Here is a 25409-nt window from a genome sequence, read left to right as displayed (position 1 = left end):
ATTAAAGTAAAGCAACGTTCAAGTCATTTTTTAAGCAATACCATAAATGCTCAAGCATAGAACTGGTGCTTGTTAAAGGAAGAGGAAAGGTCTTACTAGTAAAATACAAGGAAACAGTTCTGCTCTGATGTAACAAATTGAATATGTTGCAGACTCATGTTTTTTCCCACTCAAATAAGATTCTACTGACATTATGGTGTTGCTTCCTGCTTTTTTTCTTTGTTTGTTTTGTTATGAGATGGAGGGAGAATTTTGAAACATTAAACACTTTCCCCTCAAAAAGTAAATACAAAAAGAAGATGTGAGCTCTGAAGAGTTGTTACAGGGTGCAAGATAGCATGCTGCTGTCACTCACCACAGTTATTTGTGTTATGTTTGAAGATTCTGGTGCCACCAAGGTGGCCACAAGTTAACTCACTTGAGTCCAGCGTGCCAAACCTCCTGTTCAAGTTGTGCGTGGTTCAGGTGGTTAAGAACCTTACCCGTGAAGTTTTGTAACAGAAAACAGATTAACATACACCTTGCTAATCTGTAACATGCTAATTTTACCTGCATTGTATTAAGAACAAGTCTGCCCTGACAAATAGGATTTGTAACGCGTACTTCGTGACCAGCAAGCAGTTGCCACCTGTTGAAAGCAGGCAGCAGAGACAGCAGGTAACAGCACAAAACTTGGCTATTTTAACAACAATACCTTACTCTCTTTACTATACCTGCTTTTAAGCTTGAGACGCTAAGCAGCTGTAGAATTACTCTGTCCTTACGCTTCAAGAAGGCTTCTACTACTTGCAATGCCAAAATGAACATTTAACAAGCAAGAGCAAGATAAAGCTATTTTGTTTTTACTTATGTTTCGGTTATTGCAGAGCTCATACTGGACTAAATTCTTCCCCTACTAAATACCAGCAAGTCCACTTGACAAAACAATTTTTTAAGGGGTTATAGGAAGCCAGTACTTAGGAATGCTAGTTGTTATTGTGATAAAGCCATTAAAGCCTACAGGACCAAAGCCTGCCCAAGTCACATACTGACCTATTCTAGGGACAGCTGACAATGAAGTACAGTCGCCACTCTGATGCCAAAGACGTGTGAATTACAGCAGAGGAAATGACGACTGAGATCGCAGAGTACCTACAGTTCAACACAGCTCAATTATTGTTCAAAGGCTTCAAAAGAGGTAAACACAAGGTGCAAGACCACACACAACTGTGCGTGTAGGGGAGCTGTTAACACATCAGTTACTAGTATTGCTCGTGAAGGTACGACTCTAGCACTTGAGTTAGTTTAGCAGCTGTATACGATGCCTCCTTTTTCTATGAGGATGGTGCAGAACACAGTACACCTCTATCAGCCATAGACTCAGCTACTGACTGTAGCATGAAACTATTGGATTATCAGGGCATGGCTGAAGATAAAGTGTCTGCTAGAACTGTAAGCAAGAGCACTACCTTTGCTCGTTCACAGCAGCAACAAGCTTATACAGAATGCCTCAACAGCTACATCCATTCCTGCGACAGAGCTCTAGACACTGAAGTGTTATGCTGCAACTCATCTCAGTTACGCTAACTTGAGTAATAAACCATTTTCCATAGAGTAGTCCATTTCTATTCTGGTAAGAGATATTAAAGCAAAAATAGTAATAATAAAAACAAAAAAAGAAAGTGGCTTGCTTTAACAAGAGCTACAGTACCACAGTACTGCCGTAACTGGCTTGAAGCATTCAGAATATACGAATGTACTCTGGATCTTGATGATGTCCAAGATACATCAAAAGGAACTTGTGACTCAGCTGTATAATACATAACAGACATTCCCATTAAATAAGGTAAATGAGCAAGGATAACTGATAAGCTATGCAAATTCATCAAGTAGATTTTTATCTTTAGAGTAGTAATATCCAGTTTGCATACTTCTTTGTTGAGATCCTTGATCAAAAGGATTATATGCTAAGTGCCACGGCTTAAATAAGCGCTTAGTATTTGTTCCAAGTTTGCAACAGACAGCATTTAAGCAACCTCAATGTTAGGCCAATATCCAGGTCACACAGCACCATTTGTGCTGTTTCTCATCCCAGCACGATATGCAATCAAGATGTAGATTTCATTCAAAACAAACAAAGTGGAAATGGTAACATGTGCAGCAAGACATTTTCAAGGGAAAGCTATGCAAGTCCTTGTATATTCTACCACTTGATACTATTATCATTAGCATCATCTTATAAGCACAGTCTATTATGTACAGCAATGTGCAATGGGACCATTCACTTCATTTCAGCAAATGGCAGAGCCATTACGCTGGAATTTTCTAACTGAGACTGTTAGTGGTTTGGGAATCTTAAAGGAAAAAAAATTGCTTGTATTAGTTTATATGAAAGAGACCATACAATTTTCATGGTACATGAACAACATTGACCAGTATGCCAACTAACCTCTATTTTAATATTTAAATTATAACAATACAATAACTAGAAAAGGTCAGTGCTTCAAGTGACAAGTGTTGCCACTTCAATTCCAATATTTTTCCAAAATAAAGATGCAATTAGATCTACACTTGAGCATCAGTAGTGCAATACAGTATCCTTTCCTGAATAAAGGAGCTGAGGTTTATCCACAATAAAAGCTTTAAATAAGGTAGATTGTTGCCATTTATATATCAATTCTGTATGTTTTGATATAAAATATATTGGGAAAGCTTAAACTGACTTATACAATCTACATTTGGCTAAAGCTCCACATAAGCAGCATCAGTGGAAATGAACATCAGAGGTGTACTTAATATGAAACACTTCCAAAACTACTCAGCAACAAATGACAGAAGATTGGCTAACAATAACTGAACATCTGAGGTGTGTACCAAAAGAATGGACCCTGTGGTTACTTGCACTATTTTAAGTAACAGAAATGCAAGATTTAGTCCACTTCCATTTCTCCAGATGGTTTGGTCTGCTGAGAAGTGTCTTTTGCTGGATCAGGTCCTGTTTCAGTACTGCTCTGTCCATTCACTGGTCCATTATGTTCACCATTCGCTTTTGACTGCCCATCATTGGGAGGTTCTATCTTCGGTTTGGGCTTGTATATAATGGGATTACAGAAGCTATCCAACTCCTAGTTAGAACAAAAGTGAGAGAACAGTTATTTGGTAGCACAGTGACCGCGTTAAACTAGAAAGTCTCAAATCTGTTTTGGGATCGTAATGTCCAACACAGTCAAATATTTAAAAAGACCATTTTCAAGGACCAGACTTCCATCAAATCTGGAAGCTTAAAAGAGTGAAGAGCTTCTGATTTGTCAAAATCCTACCGAAATCAGTTCTCCAGCCAAATGAGTGCCTTAACTCCGGATGTTGATTTACGTTCTACTCAGAGGTACTGCTTTAAAGTGAAGAGCTAGGACTGAATGCTAAGGAAACTGCTGCTGCCCCCATAACCTAGAGCTTTACCACCTGAAGTTATGGCATTCTAGCTCAATACAGAGACCAAAAATCTTACTCAAGAACAACTTAATGGACTACAACATGCATGACAATTTCTGTATTTTACCTTTGATTTTGACAGTATTTCTGCCACTTTGACAACTGGATCTTGAGTTAGGCTTAGTTTGTTCTGCGCATTCATTTTGGTGTTCAACCAGTTCATAGCCTCACTAATGTATTTTTCGACTTTTTCCATCTCAGCGGGATCCAGGTGATCGTACTTTTCATCCTAGGAAGTAAGATGTTTTTCATCTATTACTACATGCTTCTCAATCAATTAAGAGTTTAATGGATGCACTTGTTTTTGTTTTTTTTTACGTTACTACAACCCACTAGAAATAAATGCTTTTAAACATCTGTCTGGTATGAACAATTGCAGAACACAACACAGGAAATTTCAAGATATTTCAAATTCTGATCTGAAATGCACACTGCTTTAACACACATAAGTAAAGAAGTTGCAGGAGAGCAGAGTCACTTGAAAAACTATCCCCAGCATATAATCTTTTGTGTGACAGAAACAAGGAAAACGCTCATAAGCTGAGGTAGGCATCTCAAGCGGTACAAGTCTCACCATTAAGAACACAACTGTTAATTCACATTCACAAAGAAACTTCAAGAACAGTTTAGAAGTTCCCAGGACTGTAAGCACAAGTCATTTTCAAGAAGCTTAGAAGTTAAATCCTAGATTATCTTTTTCTTCAGAACATATAGACAAAAAAATCCTACAGCCAAATTCAAATACCCATAGATCATGCCCTAAATAATAAGCTTCTACCTTATTTTTGTATGCTTCCACTGCTTTCATGAGGAGCTGAATCTTCTTCCCCAGTTCATTTAAAACTTTTGGTCTCTCCTCATGTTCCATATATCTCTCCTGAATAGGCTCTCCAAATTTCTGGAAACATAAACCAAGTGAGATAATGCAGCTAATTCATTTTCACAGAAATAAGCATCTTGGCAAAATGCAGGCTTGGTATACTTGGATCACAGAATAAAAATGGAATCAAAAGCAGCATGGCTTTTTCCTCTTTCTCACACCCATTCCAAAGCTTAACCTTTGCACTTCACTGCCACCAAAAAAAAAAACCCATCTGAAATGCAGGATTAGTGCCCTGTTCTTTCTTGGCTTAGTACTTTGTAGGTATTTTCTCCAACAACGCACTTGGAAGAGATGAGACATGATTTGCAGGGATGGCTTAAAACTGTAACTTTTCTGACATTTAGAATTTATCTACTTTCTATTTCACCCTTCTCTTGAATACTCATATACAGGCACGAAGGCAGTTTCCCCTATTTAAGTTTCCATCAATCACTGTTCCCACAAGAGAGGAAAGAGTTACAACTCAAGCTGGAGACGTAGCTTTGAATAACCAAGCAGCCGTTCATCACAATTCACACTAGGTCATGGTATTACTAAAATATAAATGTACTTAAGATTTTTGTCATTATAAATCAACTTACAATCAACAAAGCAACTGCTTTCAAGTGTAGTTTTGAATACTTGGGAAAACAGTCAAACACTTAAAAGCCTCTTTCAGTGTGTAGCAAGAACCACACACAGTGACTGACTTTGTTAGTTGTCACTAGACACTGCCTGCTTCAACTGGCCACTTTCGCATTAGAAGCTCAACTGACAGTAAAACAAACAGTATTCCTAGCTGTACGTACTACACTCAATCACCCAACCCATTAAATACTGTCCAGACAACCTAGTTGTCCATACTTTTAAGTTAGTGGATTTATCAAGTTCACACAGAGGTAGGCACATACACATCCCTCATAAGAAGATACTTACTTACACTAGCCACGTAATATGCACATACACTACTTCCCCTTCCCCTCTTTCTAAGGAAGGGCTTGAAAGCTTACTCTCAGTTCTTGAAGCTTATCCATGTACACTTGTTTCGGTTGGTCCTCTCCATCTTCATAAAGCCAGTTTTCTGTGTCTTCCAACATCAAGGTCAGCTTGTTTGTGTCCTATGAAGCAAATCAGAGACAATGTAAATTAGCAAAGAACAAAATGCGTTGCTGGGTTATTAACCAGGTGATTCATGGATTACACTTGAAAACCACTGCTCCTGGAGGGCTGTTTCAGCAAGCCATTGCCCGTGTACCAGACACTCGCATAGGCAGTCATCAGAAACTACTACACCAGTGTTCTTTCAACTCTGCTTTTGCAGAAGCCTAGCGCAGAGTTTTCTCATGGCCTTCAGCAACACACCAGGTTCACCACACTTTTAAGCGAGTAAGGAACCGTATTTTTCATAAATAAAATGCAGATAATGAAACAGAGCTCTAAGTACTCAATTTTCCACTCCTATCTGTCTTCTTCCTACCCAGACATGCTCATCGATACCTGTCACCATTGTGTCTACATGTGGAATCCTTTGACACTGAAAAAAGTTCTCAGATAGTATTCATCCTACTTGCGTTTCAAATGCCAGACTGATGCAAAAATTCAATTTCTGAAGTTAATTCATTTCAATTCTGAGACGAGTCCAATAGACTCCTGCAGCCTTCACAGATATCACCCAAAGCTTTTGTTATAAAGATCATTTTCCAACAGCTGAAGCACACAGGTGGTGAGTCTTACTTCTTCAGTGATGAATTTCTCAAAGACTCCACACAGTTTGTCTCTGAAGTCATACACATACTCTTCGACAGCATTCTTAGCATCATTCCTTTCTTTCTCAAGCTTGTCTTGCATCATCATCTTCCCCTAAGGTGGATGAAAATTTCATTAATACTAAGAATTTCAAGTATCAAACTTGTGCATTACTCTTCCCAATGTGTACCACAATAAGGACAAATACTTGCTTAACTTTCACCTCAGGAAGAACTTAAGTGTGGGGAAAGGGAGGTGAAGTGTTCAGAAGCTGTTTGTCAACTGCTTCAACATAAACAGATCAGGAAGAAATTACAGTCTGACCATCACAAAAGCAGAAAAAAAACACTAACTTGTTTGGGAATCACTAGGAGTCATTCTGCTCCATAAAACTTATTTCCCATTTTGGTCTTTGCACTGACCATCTTTCAGAGAGGAATTTAAATTGCTGTGATGTTTTCAATGGCACATAACACCTGTAAAGATGTTGTAAAGCAGGATCCTACGAAAAGGAAGCGTTAAGAAGCAATCCTTTCCAAGACCCTTCCTGCCAATGAAGCACTGGAAGGGCAAAAACCTGATGTAGCCAAGCACACAGCCTGGGTAGAGCACAAAAAGGCTGCAAATGCTAATCCTGACCCACTCAGACCAGTCGGTAACAATTAGCATTCCTATAGCACTGTGCAGCCTTTCCTGGAAATCCTAGGCATTTCCTGCATAAGAAAGGTATTGATTATTCAAGGTACAGGCAGGCTAACAGATTAAATTCAGACCTGAATTTAATCTGAAGCACTGCTAGTAAAATTGATTCATTACACCAAGAAAAAGACACCAACTAGAAGTAGGCAAAACCCAAATCCTTACTGAAGATAAAGCCTCAGGAAATTCTAAGGTAATGTTTATGCTTGAGTGTACAAAGTAATTATTTATTGACATTAATATGAGTCACCACCTGTTCATGCTTCTTACCTCATTTTCTATGTAACAGTTGATGAGATCTTGACCCAGTTGCCTATAGAGGCTTGCCTGGATAGGAAGGTCAATACTCTTAACTTTTGTTTTAACCCTTGGCAGGGCTGGATGATCTTGCTTGTCTCCAGAAGAAGCCTGTAAGAATCACAGTTATAAAAAAACTCAAATAATTGAAATATTGCTACAGTTACGCACATAAAAAAGACAAAAATTAGCAAGAGCTACAAAGTAACTGGTGCTTCATTTGCAATTATACATCTGCTGTTCAGAACCATCATTACCTTCCTTCTGAACCAAACCAGTGGAATTTAATTTCTTCAAACAGCGCTAAGAGCTGTTCAGAAAACTTTGGAAAAACCTAGACACAGCATATTCAAGATTCTCATGTTTCCCTAAATGTCATCTTCACTTCAAACCCGTATTAAATCAAGGAAACTTAATTCTAAATTCTTGACTTAATACATTGAAAGTGAAGAGCTAAGGTAGAATTTCCAACCTAACTTCTACCAAATACAGTACCTACAAATCACAGCTAAGGAGATTAACAAGAATGAATTTGAGAATACTAGGCAGAAAAAAAGAGTCTAAGAAAGTAATAATGCATTTCCTTATCAATAACTGAGTACAAACCTTTGGTTCAATTCCTGCATTTTCAGTTTCCTCATCTGCTTGGCTCTGCTGTTCAGCCTGACTTTTCTGAGCACCTTCGTCTTGATCAACCTGCATTTTATCCTGGAGAAAGAGGTACGTAACAGAACGCACAGGTTTGCAGTATGATTTAAGACAGACGTCTATCAAAATACATCACAGACAATATGTCGAAACTGAACTGAGCTCAAGTTATAGATTTAATTGATCAAGCTTTACTTAAGCAGACATTATGATAATACTGCTTCTATCTGTATGCTCAAATTAAATGGAGATCCAACTTGGCCCTTCCCTCTAAATAACTATGATGTTACCATTCATATAATTACACTAAGCCCAGTGAATGCTCCATTTGAATTACAAAATCAATATATGTGAAATATACGCAAATAGAATTCTAGAAGCACAACACCAACACACGCAGCAACTACAGATTGTGTATGGAACAGCCAGAACAGTGAAGTGGAAATGCGTTCAACCCTTAAACTTGATAATGTGAAACAGCAGTCATTTAATAATAATAACTGTTGCCTGCACATGTCTCACAGGACACAGAAATTCATTCCTGTAGTAGCCATTTATAGCACGAGACCACTGTATTGATCCATCACTCCATGTTTCACTTGAATTCAATCAGTAAGCAGTTCACCTATGTTTTATTCTAGATTTGAGAGTCTTAAAAGACATCGCCATAATTATGACAGCTGATGACTTGATTTAGTTCAAGTAATCAGATTCCCTGCTATCACTGCAAAAACTTTTAATAAAATCCTAATAAACAAAGGTTCAAACTTTTAGAATGAGCACAATATCTAGAAATCCAAGGCATCAATATATAGTGAAGAGATTGTGAGGAGCAGTGAAAATGTAATCGAAGTAGCCTTGGACTTCTCACAAGGAATTAAACTCATGGATTCACAAACCACACATGCATATTAAACAATCTACTATTAGTTCTGGGTAATACTGTAATTATTTAAAAGATTCCATACTCTAGCACAGGTGCACATGTTGCAGGTTAGTTGCATTAATTAATTTGGCCAAGTTTTAGTGAAGAAAGTCCAAAGTCAATAGGCTACTTTTACCAAAATTAAGCTTTCTCACTTCAGAATAGAACAACATCTTTATTTCTTGTTCTTACTGTTCACACAAGAAAGGCAATAACCAGAAGGAGCTATCTTGCCTAGACAGGTGGGGGATGTGAGAAAGACACATATACACCACAAACCTCATCCTCAGAGTCGAGGGTACCATCCTCAATAAGGAAAGGTAACTGCTGACAAGCACCATTGTAAAACAGAAGATGTATTAGGATAAATGGAAGTAATACAAATCGACAACGCCTGAGGATGGAAGTGGTTACCCTCGTACTGGAGAAAGTGCTCTTACTATGATTAATAAACTCGACACGCAGGATGCTGACAACACAAGATGCCAGCTATGGCACCTTCAGGCATTTCACTTCTACGCCAATGTCAGATGCAAAGCACTTACGCACCAAGAGACCACTGCCAGTATGCCATTCCCAGCCACAAAAGCACTCCTTGCCACCAAGCCCTCACATCTACAGTATCAGATTAAGAGCCACATCTCAGAACTCTCAGCTATCTACCTCTAACGTGACAGACACCGACAAGGAAACAGATCCTCCTTACACGAGGATGGGAGAACTGACAGGCAGAACACTGTGAGCAGGCACTCCTACAGCACTTCAGCATTGCCTAGCAGTGACATAATGACACCCGAAACAATACTTTCTCAGTGTTAATGGCAAGAATTTTAAGCATCTATTTCCATTACCTTCCCCTCAAGACTTTTAAGCCAGTTCATAAGGACTACCTATAGAAAAGTACATACACTGCCCTAGGTAAAAGAAGCTTATGAAAAAAAAACCTGTTCTTTAATCAACAAATATGTAGTATTTGGATTAAAAAAAAAAAAAAAAAACAACACACACATTTAGAATTCATCTATCAGACCTCATTAACTGTGCTAGCATTTGAGAGCAACACAATAACACTAAGGTTAGTGTAGAAATGGTAGAAAAAAAAAGTAGAAAATTTCTCAACAGTCTTAAGTGTTTTTACAGTCCTATTTTCTTAGGGCCAAGTCACCAGTACCTTAATAATAAGCAAACAGATGAGTTACGTAACTGAAGAAATAATGCAGGGGTGGGAAAGAGCATAAAGCTTTTGGAAGCTGCTATGATTTCACCTCCAATTATCATCTCTCCTGTCAGAATTAAAAGGACTGAAGATATTTACAAGTTTACATACCAGCTCATCTTCTCTGCCTTGGTTCTTACTTGATGACTCAGTGTCCATAGGTGCATCGCTGTGATCTCCCTCAACATTCTGCTTTTCTATTATAGAAGCATTAGCCACGCTGAAAAGGCCATGAATATTGACTCGCACTTTAACCTTCACTTTGGAGTTGTCGCCATCGTGCTGGGGACCAACATTCTGAATAGTGAAACGCCCTGAAGAAAAACAAACAGAATGAAAACAAAAAACAACAAAAACAACTCGATACCACCAAAACCACAACTAGAAGGTTACTTTAAATTACAATGTAATTTAAATACATCTATTTTAAAAATTTCCTGTTTAGTTCTCAGTTCTACAACAAAAACTGAAGCTAGACACATTAAGATCTGGTTTGTTGCTTACAATTAAGTTGTACAGTTAGAGGACAATTTCCCTTTCTATTCACAGAAAAATCAAGGTACCATTGTATTAAGCATTAAACGTCTCTGCTGCTTTCTCTACCATCACTGTAGCGAAACTATTTGGCAACTCACATCAAACCATTTACTTCATCCACTTCACTCAAACTTAGCACTGAAAAATGTTAACAAGAAAGGTTCTGGATTTAGTTATGCTGATGCACTGAACATTTGGAGACTGAACAGCCCATTTATCATGGCTTCTGGAGACAGCAAGGCTTGTATTTTGAAAACTGTTAAAAGTTCAGCAAAAGTGATGCAGACTATGCCTATACAGATGAGAATGCTCTTTCCTAAAGATGAGTATCTTGCACAGGCACCCAAAAAGGTACTACCAAGTAGACATTTGACTTTTAAGTGAGCAAATACAATCGTTAATCAGTTTTAGAGACCCTGAGGAGTCATTCAGTAATTGTGAGTAAACCAGAAACGAATTCATCTCATCTAATCCTATGGACTCATTCAGGAAACACTTATGTTGTATGTTCACAGATGATCAAAAACTGACACAAATACACATCTGGACGGGTAACAGTGCTAGCAGCTCCTCTGATGCAATTACTTTAAAAAAAAATCCATGCTCACAGGGACATCAGATCCTGTTTCATTTTACAGAAGTTGCAAGAACCAGACAACACAGCAATAAACTCTTTTACTGACGTTTGTAAAGCATTCAGCAGTGATGAAAAACAAAGAAAATCAATTTTCTAGTATGTGCTATCATCTGATGTTGACACCATTTCAGCACTCTATCTAAGCCAAGGAGACTGCCCTGAGCTGTTCTAAAGAACTGAGACTTTACTCTAACCTAAGAAACATGGAAGTAAAAATCATAAGGGAAAGCTTTACACTGTCAACAAAAGTTGCTTTACATATTCACATGTCCTTACCTATTCTGGAATCAGGATAAGGCACTTCATGCGGATGGGTGTAGTAAGCTTCCAGGTCAAAAGGCTCTTTCTTGTGAAAAGTAATTACTTTTGAGAATGGAGCAGCATGGTTCTTACTGAAGACTTCACATTCCCTAAGGCAGTGAAATATTATGTAAATTAAAAGCACTGAGCATAATATAATTGATAATCAGGTTACGTTGTTGATCAGCTGCCATGCTAAGTAAGCCACTAAATGACCTATCTACTTCAAGTTTCTGACAAGCTGCACAGTAGAAGCTGGTAGCTCACAAGTTGCACTAAGCATTTCGCATTATCAAAACTAAGCGAGTTCATGCAAACGCTTTTTAAATTAAATATCTTCCTAATTATTAAGCACTAATTGGAAATCAAGAGTAAAGCAAGAGAAGGAAGAACTGTTGAAGCAGATGAGAACTGAGAAGTCCGAAAGGCCTCTCCACACCTCAACATTTTTCCTTATACAAACACACCACCATTCTTCTCAGCGGGCATCATGCAACCTACCCAGTTCCTTCTTCGTATGAAGATTTCCATCTCAATGTTATGGAATATGGAACAACATCAGTGATGGAAAATTCCCGCACTTTAAAAGCTGGGGAAAGAATTGCACACTAGAAAACAAAAGATCAGAACTTTGTTAAGTTCATGTAGAAAAATAAATACCAATACAGCAATTAACAGCTAACTGCATAAATGTCACACGGAAGGTCCTGCTTACCACAGAACTTTTTAAACAGAAACTTATTACTCTTGGTAGATAACTGAACTTAAAGACTAACGTTAACTGGATGAACACCAGTTCCCTGGTCATCATCAGAACAGACAGAAGTCAAATCTTACAGAAGACTTGCACAGAACTGGCGTGGTAAATTCGGGCAATCAGATTCAACAGGTCTCTAACCAGATCGTTCCCTTCAATGTGACAGTGACAAGGTACCAAACGTAATAACAGTCTTTTCTGTTGTGGCCTATCACCAGCTGTCCAAATAAGCAAGAAAGAGTTGATCCTCTTCCAAGCACAGCGACTTTTGGTTTTTGTTACTTACACTGCAGTAGTACACTGCATTAAGCGAGCAATACTGAATACCCGTACCTGCAAGGCACAGCCTCTTGCGACAGCTTCATCAGCATTTAGTGTGGTGCTTATTTCTTTACAGAAAAAGTTAGAGATCTGTTCCTTCACTGCTGGAATTCTAGTAGCCCCACCGACTATTTCTATACTGTAGATATCTTCACGCTGAAGTTCTAGAAGAAAGAGCGCACATGGCCTTTATTTATCATCAAGGTATCACAAAGCTGTCTTAACAACCAATAACAAGACTAAGATCTCTTATTATCTACACATCAGTAACAAGCACGGATTAAATCGCCAACAAAATACTTAAAACAGATTTGCAGTGAAGCACCTTAAAATCCTTATCCCTCCTGCAAGCTATAATGTTTTCTGGTTGCACAGTCCTGGAAAATGCAGAAGCAAAGCATCAAAAATGGCTCATGTGGTGACAGCTGTTCTTCAAAAACTCCTCTATGTGCACACCCTCCTTTCTGGTGGACATAAACTCAGAAGTGCAATCATTTCCCTTGGCAGCCCTGTACTACTGCACAACACCTCTCGCCCCTCCCAGATGAGAATAGAAGAAAGCCCAAACATACCTCATCATATGTTTGGATTAATTTTAGTTGCCAATGAGAAAAGCAAAACCCTTGACTGAAAACATAAATAAACATTCAACCGAGCTTGCAGGTTAACTTTAATTCTGGATTCAAGATGTAAGCGTCAAGTGATCTCAGAATCTCAAACAGCTGTCAGTCCTTGTATGGTTTTGCTCAGCAGTTATTAAAGTTCCTCCAGCATTAGTTATCAAGCCAACTCAAAAAATAAGCAGAATATTTCCCTTTTCTGTCAACGATGCTAAAAATAGGCTAAAACCTTTTTTCTAGGAAAGTCTATTTCTCTCCTTTACACCACCACACTGAACAAACAAATGAACTGTTATTTGCACATGCTTCAAATATTTTGAGAATAGACTGCCAAGTTCTCAGGTCAGTGAAGACTTATGTATCACACATGGAACAGGCTGGCCAGACAGTTGCTAAGTGTACCAGTACAGAATGATGATTTCCCCCTTCCCCATCATTCCCCTCTTTTTTTTTTTTTTTCCCCCTTCAAAATACATACACATATTTCCAAGGCCCAACCTTTTCCATTGCACAGGGTGAATGAAGGTCAATAAGTTGCATATGCATTTGTGCACTAAATGAGGCAGGAATGGGATCATGCATACATGGCAAGCATATGAATGGAACTTACATTTAACTTTTCAGTACTTAGCTTTGCAATTCTAATGAATACAAAAATACATTAAAAAGATAATCATTAAAGAGATCTAAGGTAACTGCATTACTGATTACTTTGTTGAAGCAAAGGCAGCACCCAACTCCTACTTACTAGCTTGCTCCATGGCTGCTCTTAAAGGAGGCTCCACTCGGGACAGAAGGGCAGCACACAACTGCTCAAACTGAGCTCTGCCAGGAAAGAAACAGGAAAAATGTTTCATATTACAAGACAGTTGAAACACCATGCCTGATCACACTTCAGTGAAAATAACGTACAGTACCTATTCATCTTACTGGAGACATCAAGATCATTCATGAAGCACTCAATATTCAGTGGAAGGTCAGAAGCATTTGCACTCATAAGCTTCTTCAGTTTTTCACATTCCTGATACAATCTGAGCAGTGCTCGGGGATTCTCTTTTACATTCAGTTTGTATTTTGTTCTAAATTCTTCAGAGAAGAAGTCTACCAAAGCCTCATCAAAATTCCTACCACCTAAGAAAGGGTCAAAGGTAGTAGCTAAAACCTGCATAGAAGAGAAAAAACGGAATACAAGTTACCTAATAATATTTCTTTAGATACAAGGATTAGTTTCACATAGTTTTAAATTTGACATTTTTAAAAACACATCAGATACGAGAAAATCTCTTTGTGGATTTCTTAACAGTTACTGTCAGTTTCCTGACAGAGTGTAAAAAAAATAAACACAACAAATGATTCATGTCACTTCATTTCTGTCCTCCTCAAATAAAATACAACTATTATTATTTAAAAGAAAGAAGTCACATTTATAATGCCAACTCCTACTACACTGCAGCCTTACTCAGTTCAGTAGCTCGCTAAAGAAAAAGCAAATTGCCTACTTACTCATGATGTTAGTAGCTCTGCCATTTACTCTCCCTCTCTCCACAAACAAAAACCTCACACCACTATCATCTTCCTTATGACCTTACATGAAGACTACCAAATTCACACTTTTTTTTAAGTTAAAAAAAAAATCAAACTTTCCACAAAACAGTATCTTGAATTCTTTGGGAATATGGTATTTTACTGCCAAGACTTAAAAGATTACCTTCAGTTTTCCTTTGTTAAAAGCACAGATTGAAACCTGATATGCAGAATGCCCCATATCTACAAAGACCACATTCCTTGGCTTCTCTTCCAAGGCCGGCAGATCCTGCTTGTATATCCCGTAGGCTAGTGCAACTGGAAAAGAACAGTGTGTGGATGTCAAGGTAAAGCTGCACACAAATGTAAAGCATGCATTCAAAGCACTACCAAAAGTAAGGCCCTACTCGTGTTTAAACTAACTGAACACTCCCATTCCTCTGCTCTGATAGAATATTTGGATGCAAAGAGACATTATTTTCAAGCTACATGAGTTGCCTAATCCTGTATTTTCATTGGCTTGATTTACAGTATTACTAATAGCTTTTGTTAATTCATAATTGCCATTCCAGTACTCTGCATCACTTCTTTCCAAGAGCAACTGTACACTGCGTACTTCCAAAGCAATACGTTAATAACATATGCTCCACTCTAACTTTAAATTTTTAGGGCTAGGACTTGGTCAAAAAAATTGTTTTTCGTTACTGGTTGTCAGTTAATATTCATATATAAAGAAGGTCATGCCTCTAACTCTCCACTGAAAACTACTTTCAGTATTTTAGTTCAGCCCTGCACAACTCAAGTATGTTGTAAAAGAAGTCTTCAAACTAGTTTAGGAAAACCTAAGTTCTCAAACCCAGCATTCGTTCAAAAAGCTTGCTGAGATTTCATAGAAGAATTTCTATCAATAAAAATGACACAACTGGTTTAAACTGCTCCAACTTCAGTTCCTGTGACATGCAGCATGTTTTAAATACCCTTACCATAGAATTATCAAAAACAGGTAATGGCAGTAAAGAAGTAACTTGCTAGAAATATCAGTGATGCCAATGCTACAACTGCCAGATTTATGACAATCTTAAACTGTCATTTTCCCCACAGACTTTACTCAATCTGAGTATTTTGAAAAGCTATAATTTAGGTTTCTAAGTATGATCAGCAAATGTACCTTAAGATGAAGCTCCATAAAAACACGGTTTGTGTAGAGCCACCTTTTCAAACCACACATGAGAAGAAATTGAATGATTTTTTTTAATTATACACTTTTAATAGGTCCCTTATACATTTTAATTAAAAAAAAAAGCTTGAGAAAAAAAAAACCTAACCCCTCATACTTCTGTGAGATTTATTTTTATTCCAGCACAGACAATAAGCTGGAAAGAAAAATCTCTTGCATTATGGTTTGATCCAGATTTTGACCGGAAAACTTTATTTGCAGCTAACTACAATTTAGAAACAGAGGTGGATGAGAAGTCATTTGGATGTACATGGTAGAGCAAAACCATGAAAAATATCACTCTTAGAAGATACCACAACACATCTCAGTTAAATAGTGGATTTATCATAATGTTTCAGAAAAAAAAAATACGCAGGTTATATCTGACAACACAACATTATAGTACTACTTAATAGAACAATTGAAGATTTAGGTCAGGTGCATACCCCTGCTGGATTATTAAGGGATTCTGAAGCTAGTTCAGGCTTTCCTGACCTATCTGCAGCAGCTCTCCAGTACAGCAGAGGCAAGCACAGAGTTCCTGTGCTTGTCAAGTTGGTATATTTTAGTGTCACTGTACTGTGGTAACCAAACTCCAACTCTCCTCATGCCCCCTAAGCTTCAGTTAGCATGCTTCCAGTTCCCAAGTTGGATTGGTCAATACAAGCCTTGACAGCATTTTTCCAAGCTCCTAGTTGTGTAACAGTGGTGCGTCACAGCCCTTACAGATGCAATAGTTTGTTAAGAAAACATTTATACGCGTTGCCGCTTCATTTCTGTGCACGTAGGTTTTACCTGCTGTAGTTTCATTCATTAGCTTCAGACAATTTAATCCTGCAATCTGAGCAGCTGCCATTACAGATCTTCTCTCCATGTCAGTGAAAAAACTAGGTACCTGTTTCCAAGAAACAATGACATACAATATGACATAGGAACTCCTAAATCCAAAAAGCCAGATTTACCCATCCAACAAGCCTGTAAATTTCAGTAACACAAGAAACTGTTATAAACTAACCTCAGATTAATAAGGCAGTCTGAATAGAGCGGCCAAGTAATGCACTTACTGCATATTTTAATTAAAATTTCTAAGCATGACAAGAAAGTTAAAAGTGAAATCCAAACACGTGCTTCAAAAAAACAGTTAAGCACCAAAAACCCTCCACAATGTTTTCATCCCTCTGATGAGACTTATCTTAAATTCATTATGACCTCAAAGCATTTCCACAGCAAAGTCAAAATATTTACTAAATTAAGTATAAATAAATACACAGACCCTGAAGTTACAGCTGAAGTACTACGTTATCTTAGGTTCAGAAGCTATGAACTAAATTTTGTGCTACAACTGGGTCTATATCAAGGCGTACCATTTTTAGTTATCACCTACACGATAGTTCCCACTTACAGTTTGCTGCAGTCTTCAGTTCCACTAAAAACAGCCCAAGCACAAACAGAGCTCTAAATGTTTCTAAAGGAAACTGTCTGCAGTCAGTTGTCATCCCCTCCTCTTCAGCGAAGCTTAACACATAGAACTATATTCCCACTTTCTATTTTGTTAGCTACCACTTTCCTACAATGTGAAAAGCAGACAACTAGGACTTTAAAACCCCCAGTACATGACCTTCAGGGAAGTAAGTCCCAGGCAGATTTCAAATACAACAGCACTCAACTACATAACAAAGAAGTTTACCATGCACTTGGGAAAGTTCTCTGGGACTAGGAAATAAAAGTCTAAACATAGAACATTTCTCTACTAAAGAAAGCAGGTTACGTTCCACTGAACCAGCCCCAATCAGCTTACAGTTTTCCACATTCTCATGTATGACTACAACAGCATTATCAGTCACAAAAAACTGTGAACGCAATTCCTATACACCACTTGCACCTCTTCCCCGTTGCACTGCAGTACAATGGTACAAGCTTACATTAAGTTATCCATAGCAAGAATTGCAGTAAATGGACAACAACTTACTGAAATAACACAGTCTGCCACTGGTTTCTTCAGAGCACTTTCTGAAGTCTCTTTAAGTTTGGCCAGTAACATTCCTGTAATTTGTTCCACTGCAAACAGTCTCTCTTCATCCAGGTATCTCACCTGAAAGACAAAATTGCAGTTCTGTAACAAATCATCCCATGTTAAGCATTGTCAGCAACAATGGAAGATGGAAGTCATTTCCCACCAACAAGCACTTTTCCCTGACAAGTTCGTAAGCAAAGAGCTCTGCACAAGGTCTCAGAAAAGCTTGAAAAGCTTTAAAAAAAAAATATCAAAAAAACACATTTGACTTTAAGAAAAGAAAAAGTCCCATGAAAAAAATTTAACACTTTCTCAGAAATTAATGATCACTTCTCTAAGACCCACATTCAGAGACTGAAGCCAGCAAGTCTGAATGTTGAGAACAGCTGCTTCCAACTAGTCAGTTTGGAAGCAATATAAAAATAACTTGTTCAGATTCAATGCTGAGACAGAATTGCCCTGGTTTTCTACAGCTCAGTCTCTGCATCTCCATACAACAAACCAAGATGTCACTAATAATCACACACAGCAATTATGCCTATTCAAAGATAAACGTGTTAAGGTATAAACTATTAATGAGACTACAGAAAGCAAATGAAGAAAAACCACAGCAGACATCTCAGACAGAGGAAGTACCATACTTCAGCAAATTCAGGTAAAAAGGCCTTCTACATTTCTTCAGAAGAGCAGCTATACTATACTATTTTATTTAAGGTGAATGAAATCCAAGTTAGTAACTATAACATTTTATGGCACATCTATGAAAAAGTCAATGCAATACCTCTTTAAACTATGCATACTGAGAGACACAAATAAATAACAGGCACCATGTGGCAAAGGCTTGAAGGTCTCTAATGTAAGAGAGACTGACAAGTTTTAACTTACCTTAACTCCCACAGAGCCGTTGGGCATCTTCTGAAGTTCATAGGGAAGCTTGGCCCTTTCAGCTTGTATGTAAGGATCTTCAAATGCTCTTCCATGCAGCTTTTTGAAGCCATGCAGCGTATTTTTTACGTTCGTAACAATCTGTGGAAAACAGGCTATTTTCAGATACCTCTTCCACACAGACTACAGAAGCCCTTTCAGATGGTAACTCTTTGTTATGCTGGGCTTCACAAAGTTCTTGGAAAACAGAGCGTGAAGAAAGCAGCACTCATTTTAGATCTATGGTCTCCATGATAAAATCCAAGTTGACCTTCCCCTTTAACAACCATTAATTCGCTGCTATCAATTCCCATTGCACATTTTAATTTAAAGGCGTTTTCTGATATTGTGTACTAAATTTGATAGATTACGTATCAAATCAAGAGCAGTCTGCAGCAAGAATTCAAGCTATTACCTACATTTACATGATACAGAACTTCAACAAGTACACAAACTGCACTCCCCTTCTTTTGAAATTGTGCTCTATTTCAGATTCTACCTGGGAAGAAGATAAAACCTCTCTGTAACTATTCTTTTGTGAGATTTTCACCTGGATTATTTTAAGGATAGATTTTTTAAGTAAGAAACACTAACACATACAACATTTAATTAAGCTATCAAAGAAGTTACTCCAGAGTAATCTACTTCAGCATCAGCCATTCCTGTTTACTACCCTAAACAACAAGACAAATAGCTGAAAACATTACCACAGGACACCTTCCCACTAGCAAGTTCAGGGGCTGAACTCAGATCAACAGAGTCAAGTTTCTCAGAACAAAAGTTTCACATCATCTGCTGTGTACTGAATGCTCACAGTACTCCCAGGGGGCTCCACCACCTCTGCAGCCACACAGCAAAGCTGCTGTTCAATTTCCAGTCACCTGCACTCCACTATGGGGAAGGAAGCCTCCTCCGCTCAGTTTGTTAACATGATGTCTGAGTGTAAAGAAAGAGGGTAAAACCTCAACTGCTTTGGCCTTCTAGATTCATACTGGCTATTCTAAGCTCTTTAAGTATTTTCCTTACATTCCTTATTAAGTATTTTCCTATTTAATTTTCCTTCCTATTTAAGTATTTTCCTTATATTCCTAAGAATTTTTCATTCTCCTCGGTTGCAAGCGAAGTCACTTCTGCGACTTAAAATTAAGTCTACTTAAAATTAACTAAAAAAGAGGACTAACTACTACAGCTAACTAAAAGAAGAGGAATTGAACTTAATTTCAAAGTCCCATATTAAAACAGCACAGGTGTATTAACTTTCCTTTATAAGCAAGAGCCAGCATCAACACCAAGCTTTTAATAAACTGCTGTTTCAACTTCACAAAAGCAAAGTAACCCACTCATCCCACAGAGATAAAATTTGTAACTGTACTCTTACTGTCACAAATGGTCAGGAAAGAAATACCCTACTAGGAAAGAAACACGTCATCCTATTTCTCCCCATTATGTACTCTTAATGACAAAACGATTTTCAATAGAATAAAAAAAATCAAAAGGATACTGAAGTGGTATTACTGCAAAATGCACGGTTGTAACAGACAATTTACTTGACAACATCAAGTCTACTTACTACTTCTCTTCCTACAGCTCAGCAGGAAGCAAGTCAGGTAATATGCTGTTGTTTTTATCCCCCCTCTATCCTTTTACCTGGCTCTTTGCTGCATTCCCAATGGCCCGTGTCTTGGATCCTAGAGATATACATGCCCTACGAGAAAAAAAAAGAAACTCAGCTTTAAAAGAAAGCATTATAAACTACAACCACATTATTCCAAACAAAACAAAATGCCAAAAACAACAGTGGAAGAATACGGTTACGGTATTGACAGTGCTACTGCATGAAGCACCAGGACTTGCTGTGCAATTCCAGCTATTTTGTTCTCTGCTAATTACTGTAGGAACTGTGGCAACCACAACTGTTCTCAAGGCGTTTAGGGAGTTCTTTAAAAGCAAACACGTTCTACAGACTCTACAAAAAAGGTGAAAAATCGATAGTTAATTCAGGGTGACAGCTCAGAGTATTCAATATGAAGCTCTGAACTTCTCCAGTCATCTTGAAACAAAAACCCCCAACGTCTGACAGCACTACTTCCACACTGTAGGAGTAATTTCCAACAAACACTGTGAGACAGTAATTAAGAATAACACCCAGGCCTGAAGTAGCTGAGCAGCCAAGAACCACGGGCACACCCAGTGACGGCCAACTGTAGACACACTTCCTAAGAAACCCTACAGTTGCCAGTCCTGAAGGGTCTGGGAAGCCCTCAGCAGCTCCCCTCCTCTCCCAACCCCTGCACCAGGACCACCCCGGGAGCACAGACACCTGGCTACCTCCCCAGCAGCCTTCCCTCTGGTGTCAAGAGGAAGAAAACCTGCAAGAAACGTACATATTAAGGCAACAGAACTCAGCTCAGAGCCCCGCTGCTACCTACACCAGCACTTAAGTAAAACTGGAGTAGCTAAAAGATTTTTTCTCCAACACATGCTGCATTACATCCCTCTATTAACATGTTCTGCACCCAGTATACCATCCTCGTGTATTTCCAAGTACTGTCAAAGATCCTGGCTTTTTCTTCCACCCCTCAATCACCAGCTCTGCTTGTATAGATGGGAAATAGGACTTGACTGTCATCTGGGAATGGATCTGCCTAAGGCCATTCATCAGTAACTAGCAACTACAATGCAGACCCATAAGGTTTAAATTTCACTGTTCAATAAACACATAAAGGTCAGCACAGCAGACTACTTCCCAACTCCTGCCCACCTTCACCACAATGAGGGCACTGCATACACTTGGACAGCACCATTGACCAACTTTTCTTCTCCATACACCGCCACACTGAACACAGAACCTTCGCCAGATGTAACTGTTAATAGTGGACATGACCCTGTATTTTCAAACATGCGGTATCTTTTTGTTGGTGTTTTAATGTCTTTGATCAAGACACTGATTTTACTAATAGCTATTACAACTTGTTACCATGATGTTACGTGCTCTTGGTGAAGCCATGTGACACACTGAGCGGCAGCACTACCTGCTGACACCTCTTTGCAGCAGCGTGAAGCACCGTGCTGGAAGCTGCTCTGCTCCCGAACCTTGCCATGGCACCCTCACCTTAGCTCCAGCACATGAGGATGGATGATTTATCCCTTGGCCAAGAGGCAAAGATGCTGAAAAACAAAATGCGCCCTCCTTGGCTCCAAACACATCAGCTGTGCCCAAGGTCGTTTTTCAGGAAGCATCCTAGCTTCCTCTGAAGCCAACACCTGAGCAGGACTGGGACTACTCTAACAGCAGCAGCTTTCCTCAACAGGAGACTGCAAACCTCTCCCTGGGTCTGTTGCAAAGACGTTCTGTAGAATGGTTTTAATTACAGCTTGTGACTATGCTAATTGCGCGTGATCTGAAAGAAATAGTTGTTAAAGATTATGAGCTATCAACAATCAACTTTTTTTCTGCACAAGGCCACAGCAGTGAGACACAGCCATTCACTCTGTGTTCAGCAGCCAAGGTTCACTGCAAGCACGTGCAGCTGACCTGCTGGAGTCCTCCTGCTGGAAAAAGCCAGGTCTCACTTAACACCAGACATCGAGGCCAGGAGCCCCAAGGAGCATTCTACATTGTCCTGACATGGATAGTTTCACAGCAGAACCTACCCTTTCTACAGTGCTTATCCCAAAGCTTCCAAGATGCACATTTCATAAATGCCTACAAACCCATGCCTCACGTTATAGGAAAAGGGCGTGATGTAAAGGCTCACCAAAATGTTTTAACAACTGGGACAAAGGATTCAGAACTTAACGAGTGCTGCATTACACTGTGATAACACACCACCTTCCAGAAATGTTCACTGATTTTATCTCAATGCAAAGTAGGCTCTGACTGACACTGCATTGTCCACAGCAGCACTGCACAGGTACCTGAATGGGCTCCAAAGCCAGGTGGTGGCCATGCTCGTGAGCCTTGTCTAGAGAGCATAATGAGCCCTGTCACGCACATCCAGCCCTGTCTTCAGGAAGCTTAATGACACACTGTGAACAGAAGCATCCCAGCCTGACCATAGCTCGTTCAGATCTTTTTACTGTGCATTACACCAACACAAACACTGCCGCTTGGTATATCTGGAATTAAGTGCCAAGTAATCGGGACAAATCCCACCCATGTTAGTTATGAACTTCAGGTCTCGAAGTGATGTAAGCTCTGCTATAGGAACAGAAGAATGAAGCGCTCCGTTACTGTGCCACGTTCAACGAGCAGAAAAATTCAGACTGTTCTCAGTATTGTATCTGCCCAAATCCTGCTTGAAGTACAACCCAGTTACTTCAACAAGCTCCTGTAATGTTAATGTTACTTTTTTTTGTCTGCACGTACCTGTGCACTGGGTGTTATCTCACTAGCCACGCCTGAGCTCACTTTCACAGCCGCTTCGCACAAGCCTCCCAAGGACAATGACTCATAAATTAGCAACAAAGCGTTCAACACGCACAAACCTACACCAGGTCCACTTGCCCAGGATGCACGCCAAGAAGCGACAAGCGCAAGAGCCACTCTTTAGCCGAAGGAGAAAGACGGGACAGCGGGTGGGGGGGTCGGTAGGCAGAAGTTTAGAGACGGCTCTCACTCCCTCAGTGCCATAGGGAGAACCTTCCGCATCCTCACCGCGTCCGCCGCCCGCACAGCACGCTGCCCCCCCCCCTTCCCCCGAACCGCTCCGGAACGCGAGCACGGAGCCGTCGGAACGGAAAAAAATAGAAACCCGCCGTGCCCTCCAAGGACGCGCAGAAGTCACAGATGGGGAGAACCGCGCGTCTCGCACAGCCCCTCCTCCCGGCACGGAGCCGGCACCGCGCCGCTCCCGGAAGCGCACGGCGAGCAGGGCCGGGCCGGGCACTACCGGCGCCGGGGAAAGGACCCGCGGGACAGCCCGGCCCGCACCGCCGCCGCCTCAGGGCCGGGGAAGGAAGGCGGCCGCGGCGCTACTCACGGGGTGCAGCGGTCGCTGTACTCGTTGGCGATGGTCTCGATGCCGCCGCTCCGCGCCACGCCGATGTAGCAGTTCAGGAAGCCGAGGTCGATGCCGACCACAGACATGGCTGCGCTGGTTGCTCCCCACCGGCCTGAGACCGCTGCGCTGCTGGGACCGGCCGCCGCCGCCGCCGCCTCTCCCCCACTGCGGAGCGCCAGCTACCAACCGGCGGCCTCTCGCCTCTGCGCAGGCGCGCTGTGCCGGCCGGCGGGCAGTCCGCCGGGCGCCGGCTCCCGCTTCGGCACTTTCCGGAAACTCTCGGGCCGCGCAGGCAGCGGGCGCCGCGCGTTCCAGAAAGATCTGGAAACGGACGGAGGCGGTGTCAGCGGAGAGCGTCAGTACTGCGGCGGGGCCCGGCCCGCCCCCTTAAAGGGGCCGCGCGCTCTTGTTCCCTCAGCTGTGTTGGCCCTCATCCGTGATCCCCGCGCAGCGGGGAGCGAAAAGCCTCCCGGAAAAAAGGTGCCGAGAACCTGCTTGCCACACCGCGGGTACGTTAGTTCTCATGGCTACCGTGCATCAAAACCACACAGAACAGGGCTGGAAAAGCTCCCACTTACCTGCTCCCCTCTGCAAACAGCCCCTCAGCACACAGCAGCTGACCGTGCTGCACCGTTTCGTACCGCTAGAGAGACAGAAAAGCAGCAGTGCTGAACCATCACTGCATCGCTTAATGCTGTCCTGTAACAGCGTTGCCGAGCCAGGCCAGAGCCTGTGCAGCCTGCAGCAGGGCAAGACATAAAACTCAGCCCTGTCACCCCACGTCCTGCTCCCCGCACCAACTGCATCCCATCCCCCTACTCATCTTCCGTTGCCACTGTGATCCTGGGAAATGGCCATGTCCTTCACCCCAATTCTCAGCCTGTGCAGCACAAAATCTATTTCGTAGGGGCTAAAAAGTACGTGTAGTAGTAACAGAAGGACCTGAAGGCTTTGTGTGGAGCCAGACAGTCTCCAAGGAGATGACAGGCACACGCCAGCCTTTATTTCTCAGAAACAAACCACATTAAGGCCTTCCAGTGCTTCACAAAGTCTGCATGTTACCAATACTCCACAGCAATTTTTTTTGTCCTTCTCTTAAAAATGAACGCCTCGGAAATTACAGTGAGTCTCCTCATGAAATGAAGATGCGTTAATTTATATCTACCCTCACTTCTGACAAGAATTGTGGACTACTTGTGGTTCTTGAAAAAGAATCGATGTTTTGCTTAAAGCCCCTATATGCTTCAATCTCCACGTTTTGGGTTACATTTGGGAGTTTTAAATTCAAGATGTATAACATTTCATATAAAAAAATAGCAACACAGATAATTTTATGCAAAGGTTATGTTTTTCCTTGGATTAGTTTCTTGAATGATATCAAAACAGTGCTCTTTAATTCCTGAAGTATTTAACTTGGTACGTGCTTATTTATAAAAACAACCAAATGACTTAAGAGCATTACTTGTATAATATTTCAACTAAAAACATACTATGCAAATAATGATAAGACATCATGCCAACAAGATACGCATTAAACAAAATCTACCACAGATTCTCTGGGCAACTTGTTAAGCAGAAATTTTTTACTCAGGGTGATGCAGCACTGGCACATCTAACCTAAATCTCCTCTCTTAGTTTAAAGCCATTCCCCTGATCCTATCACTATAGGACTGTATAAAAAAGTCAGTCTCC

The 25409-nt window shown here is 40.3% G+C and overlaps 2 protein-coding genes across 2 annotated transcripts in view; one reads left to right on the top strand and one right to left on the bottom strand.

Moving 5' to 3' along the window:
* The window catches only part of MFSD8 (major facilitator superfamily domain containing 8), a 76759-nt gene that overhangs the window by 45752 nt on the left and 5598 nt on the right, over positions 1-25409 (top strand). The window lies entirely within an intron of this gene.
* HSPA4L (heat shock protein family A (Hsp70) member 4 like) lies at positions 1855-23904 on the bottom strand. Its single transcript, XM_065736436.1, has 19 exons — positions 23697-23904; positions 20362-20419; positions 18676-18816; positions 17746-17868; positions 16572-16671; positions 14745-14878; positions 13954-14198; positions 13785-13861; positions 12429-12580; positions 11840-11946; positions 11315-11448; positions 9976-10178; positions 7682-7783; positions 7049-7186; positions 6068-6193; positions 5344-5451; positions 4250-4369; positions 3539-3700; positions 1855-3104 (listed from the first exon to the last, which is right to left on the bottom strand). Exons 1-19 carry the CDS (start codon positions 23801-23803, stop codon positions 2910-2912), a joined length of 2532 nt encoding a protein of 843 aa, XP_065592508.1. The 5' UTR covers positions 23804-23904; the 3' UTR covers positions 1855-2909.

Source organism: Cyrtonyx montezumae, unplaced genomic scaffold (assembly GCF_038088225.1).
Source record: "Cyrtonyx montezumae isolate F1298 unplaced genomic scaffold, pur_monq_1.0 scaffold_2, whole genome shotgun sequence".
NCBI lineage: Eukaryota > Metazoa > Chordata > Aves > Galliformes > Odontophoridae > Cyrtonyx > Cyrtonyx montezumae.
Note: the sequence above shows the minus strand (reverse complement) of the source record. Positions and strands in the feature narration are given on the sequence as shown.

Coding starts and splice junctions, on each gene's coding strand:
- HSPA4L (XM_065736436.1), bottom strand. CDS start 23,803: ATGTCTGTGGTCGGCATCGACCTCGGCTTCCTGAACTGCTACATCGGC. Junction 18,817..20,361: donor GGAATGCAGCAAAGAGCCAG/GTAAAAGGATAG, acceptor TGTTTTCCACAG/ATTGTTACGAACGTAAAAAA. Junction 11,449..11,839: donor TCATACGAAGAAGGAACTGG/GTAGGTTGCATG, acceptor TCACTGCCTTAG/GGAATGTGAAGTCTTCAGTA.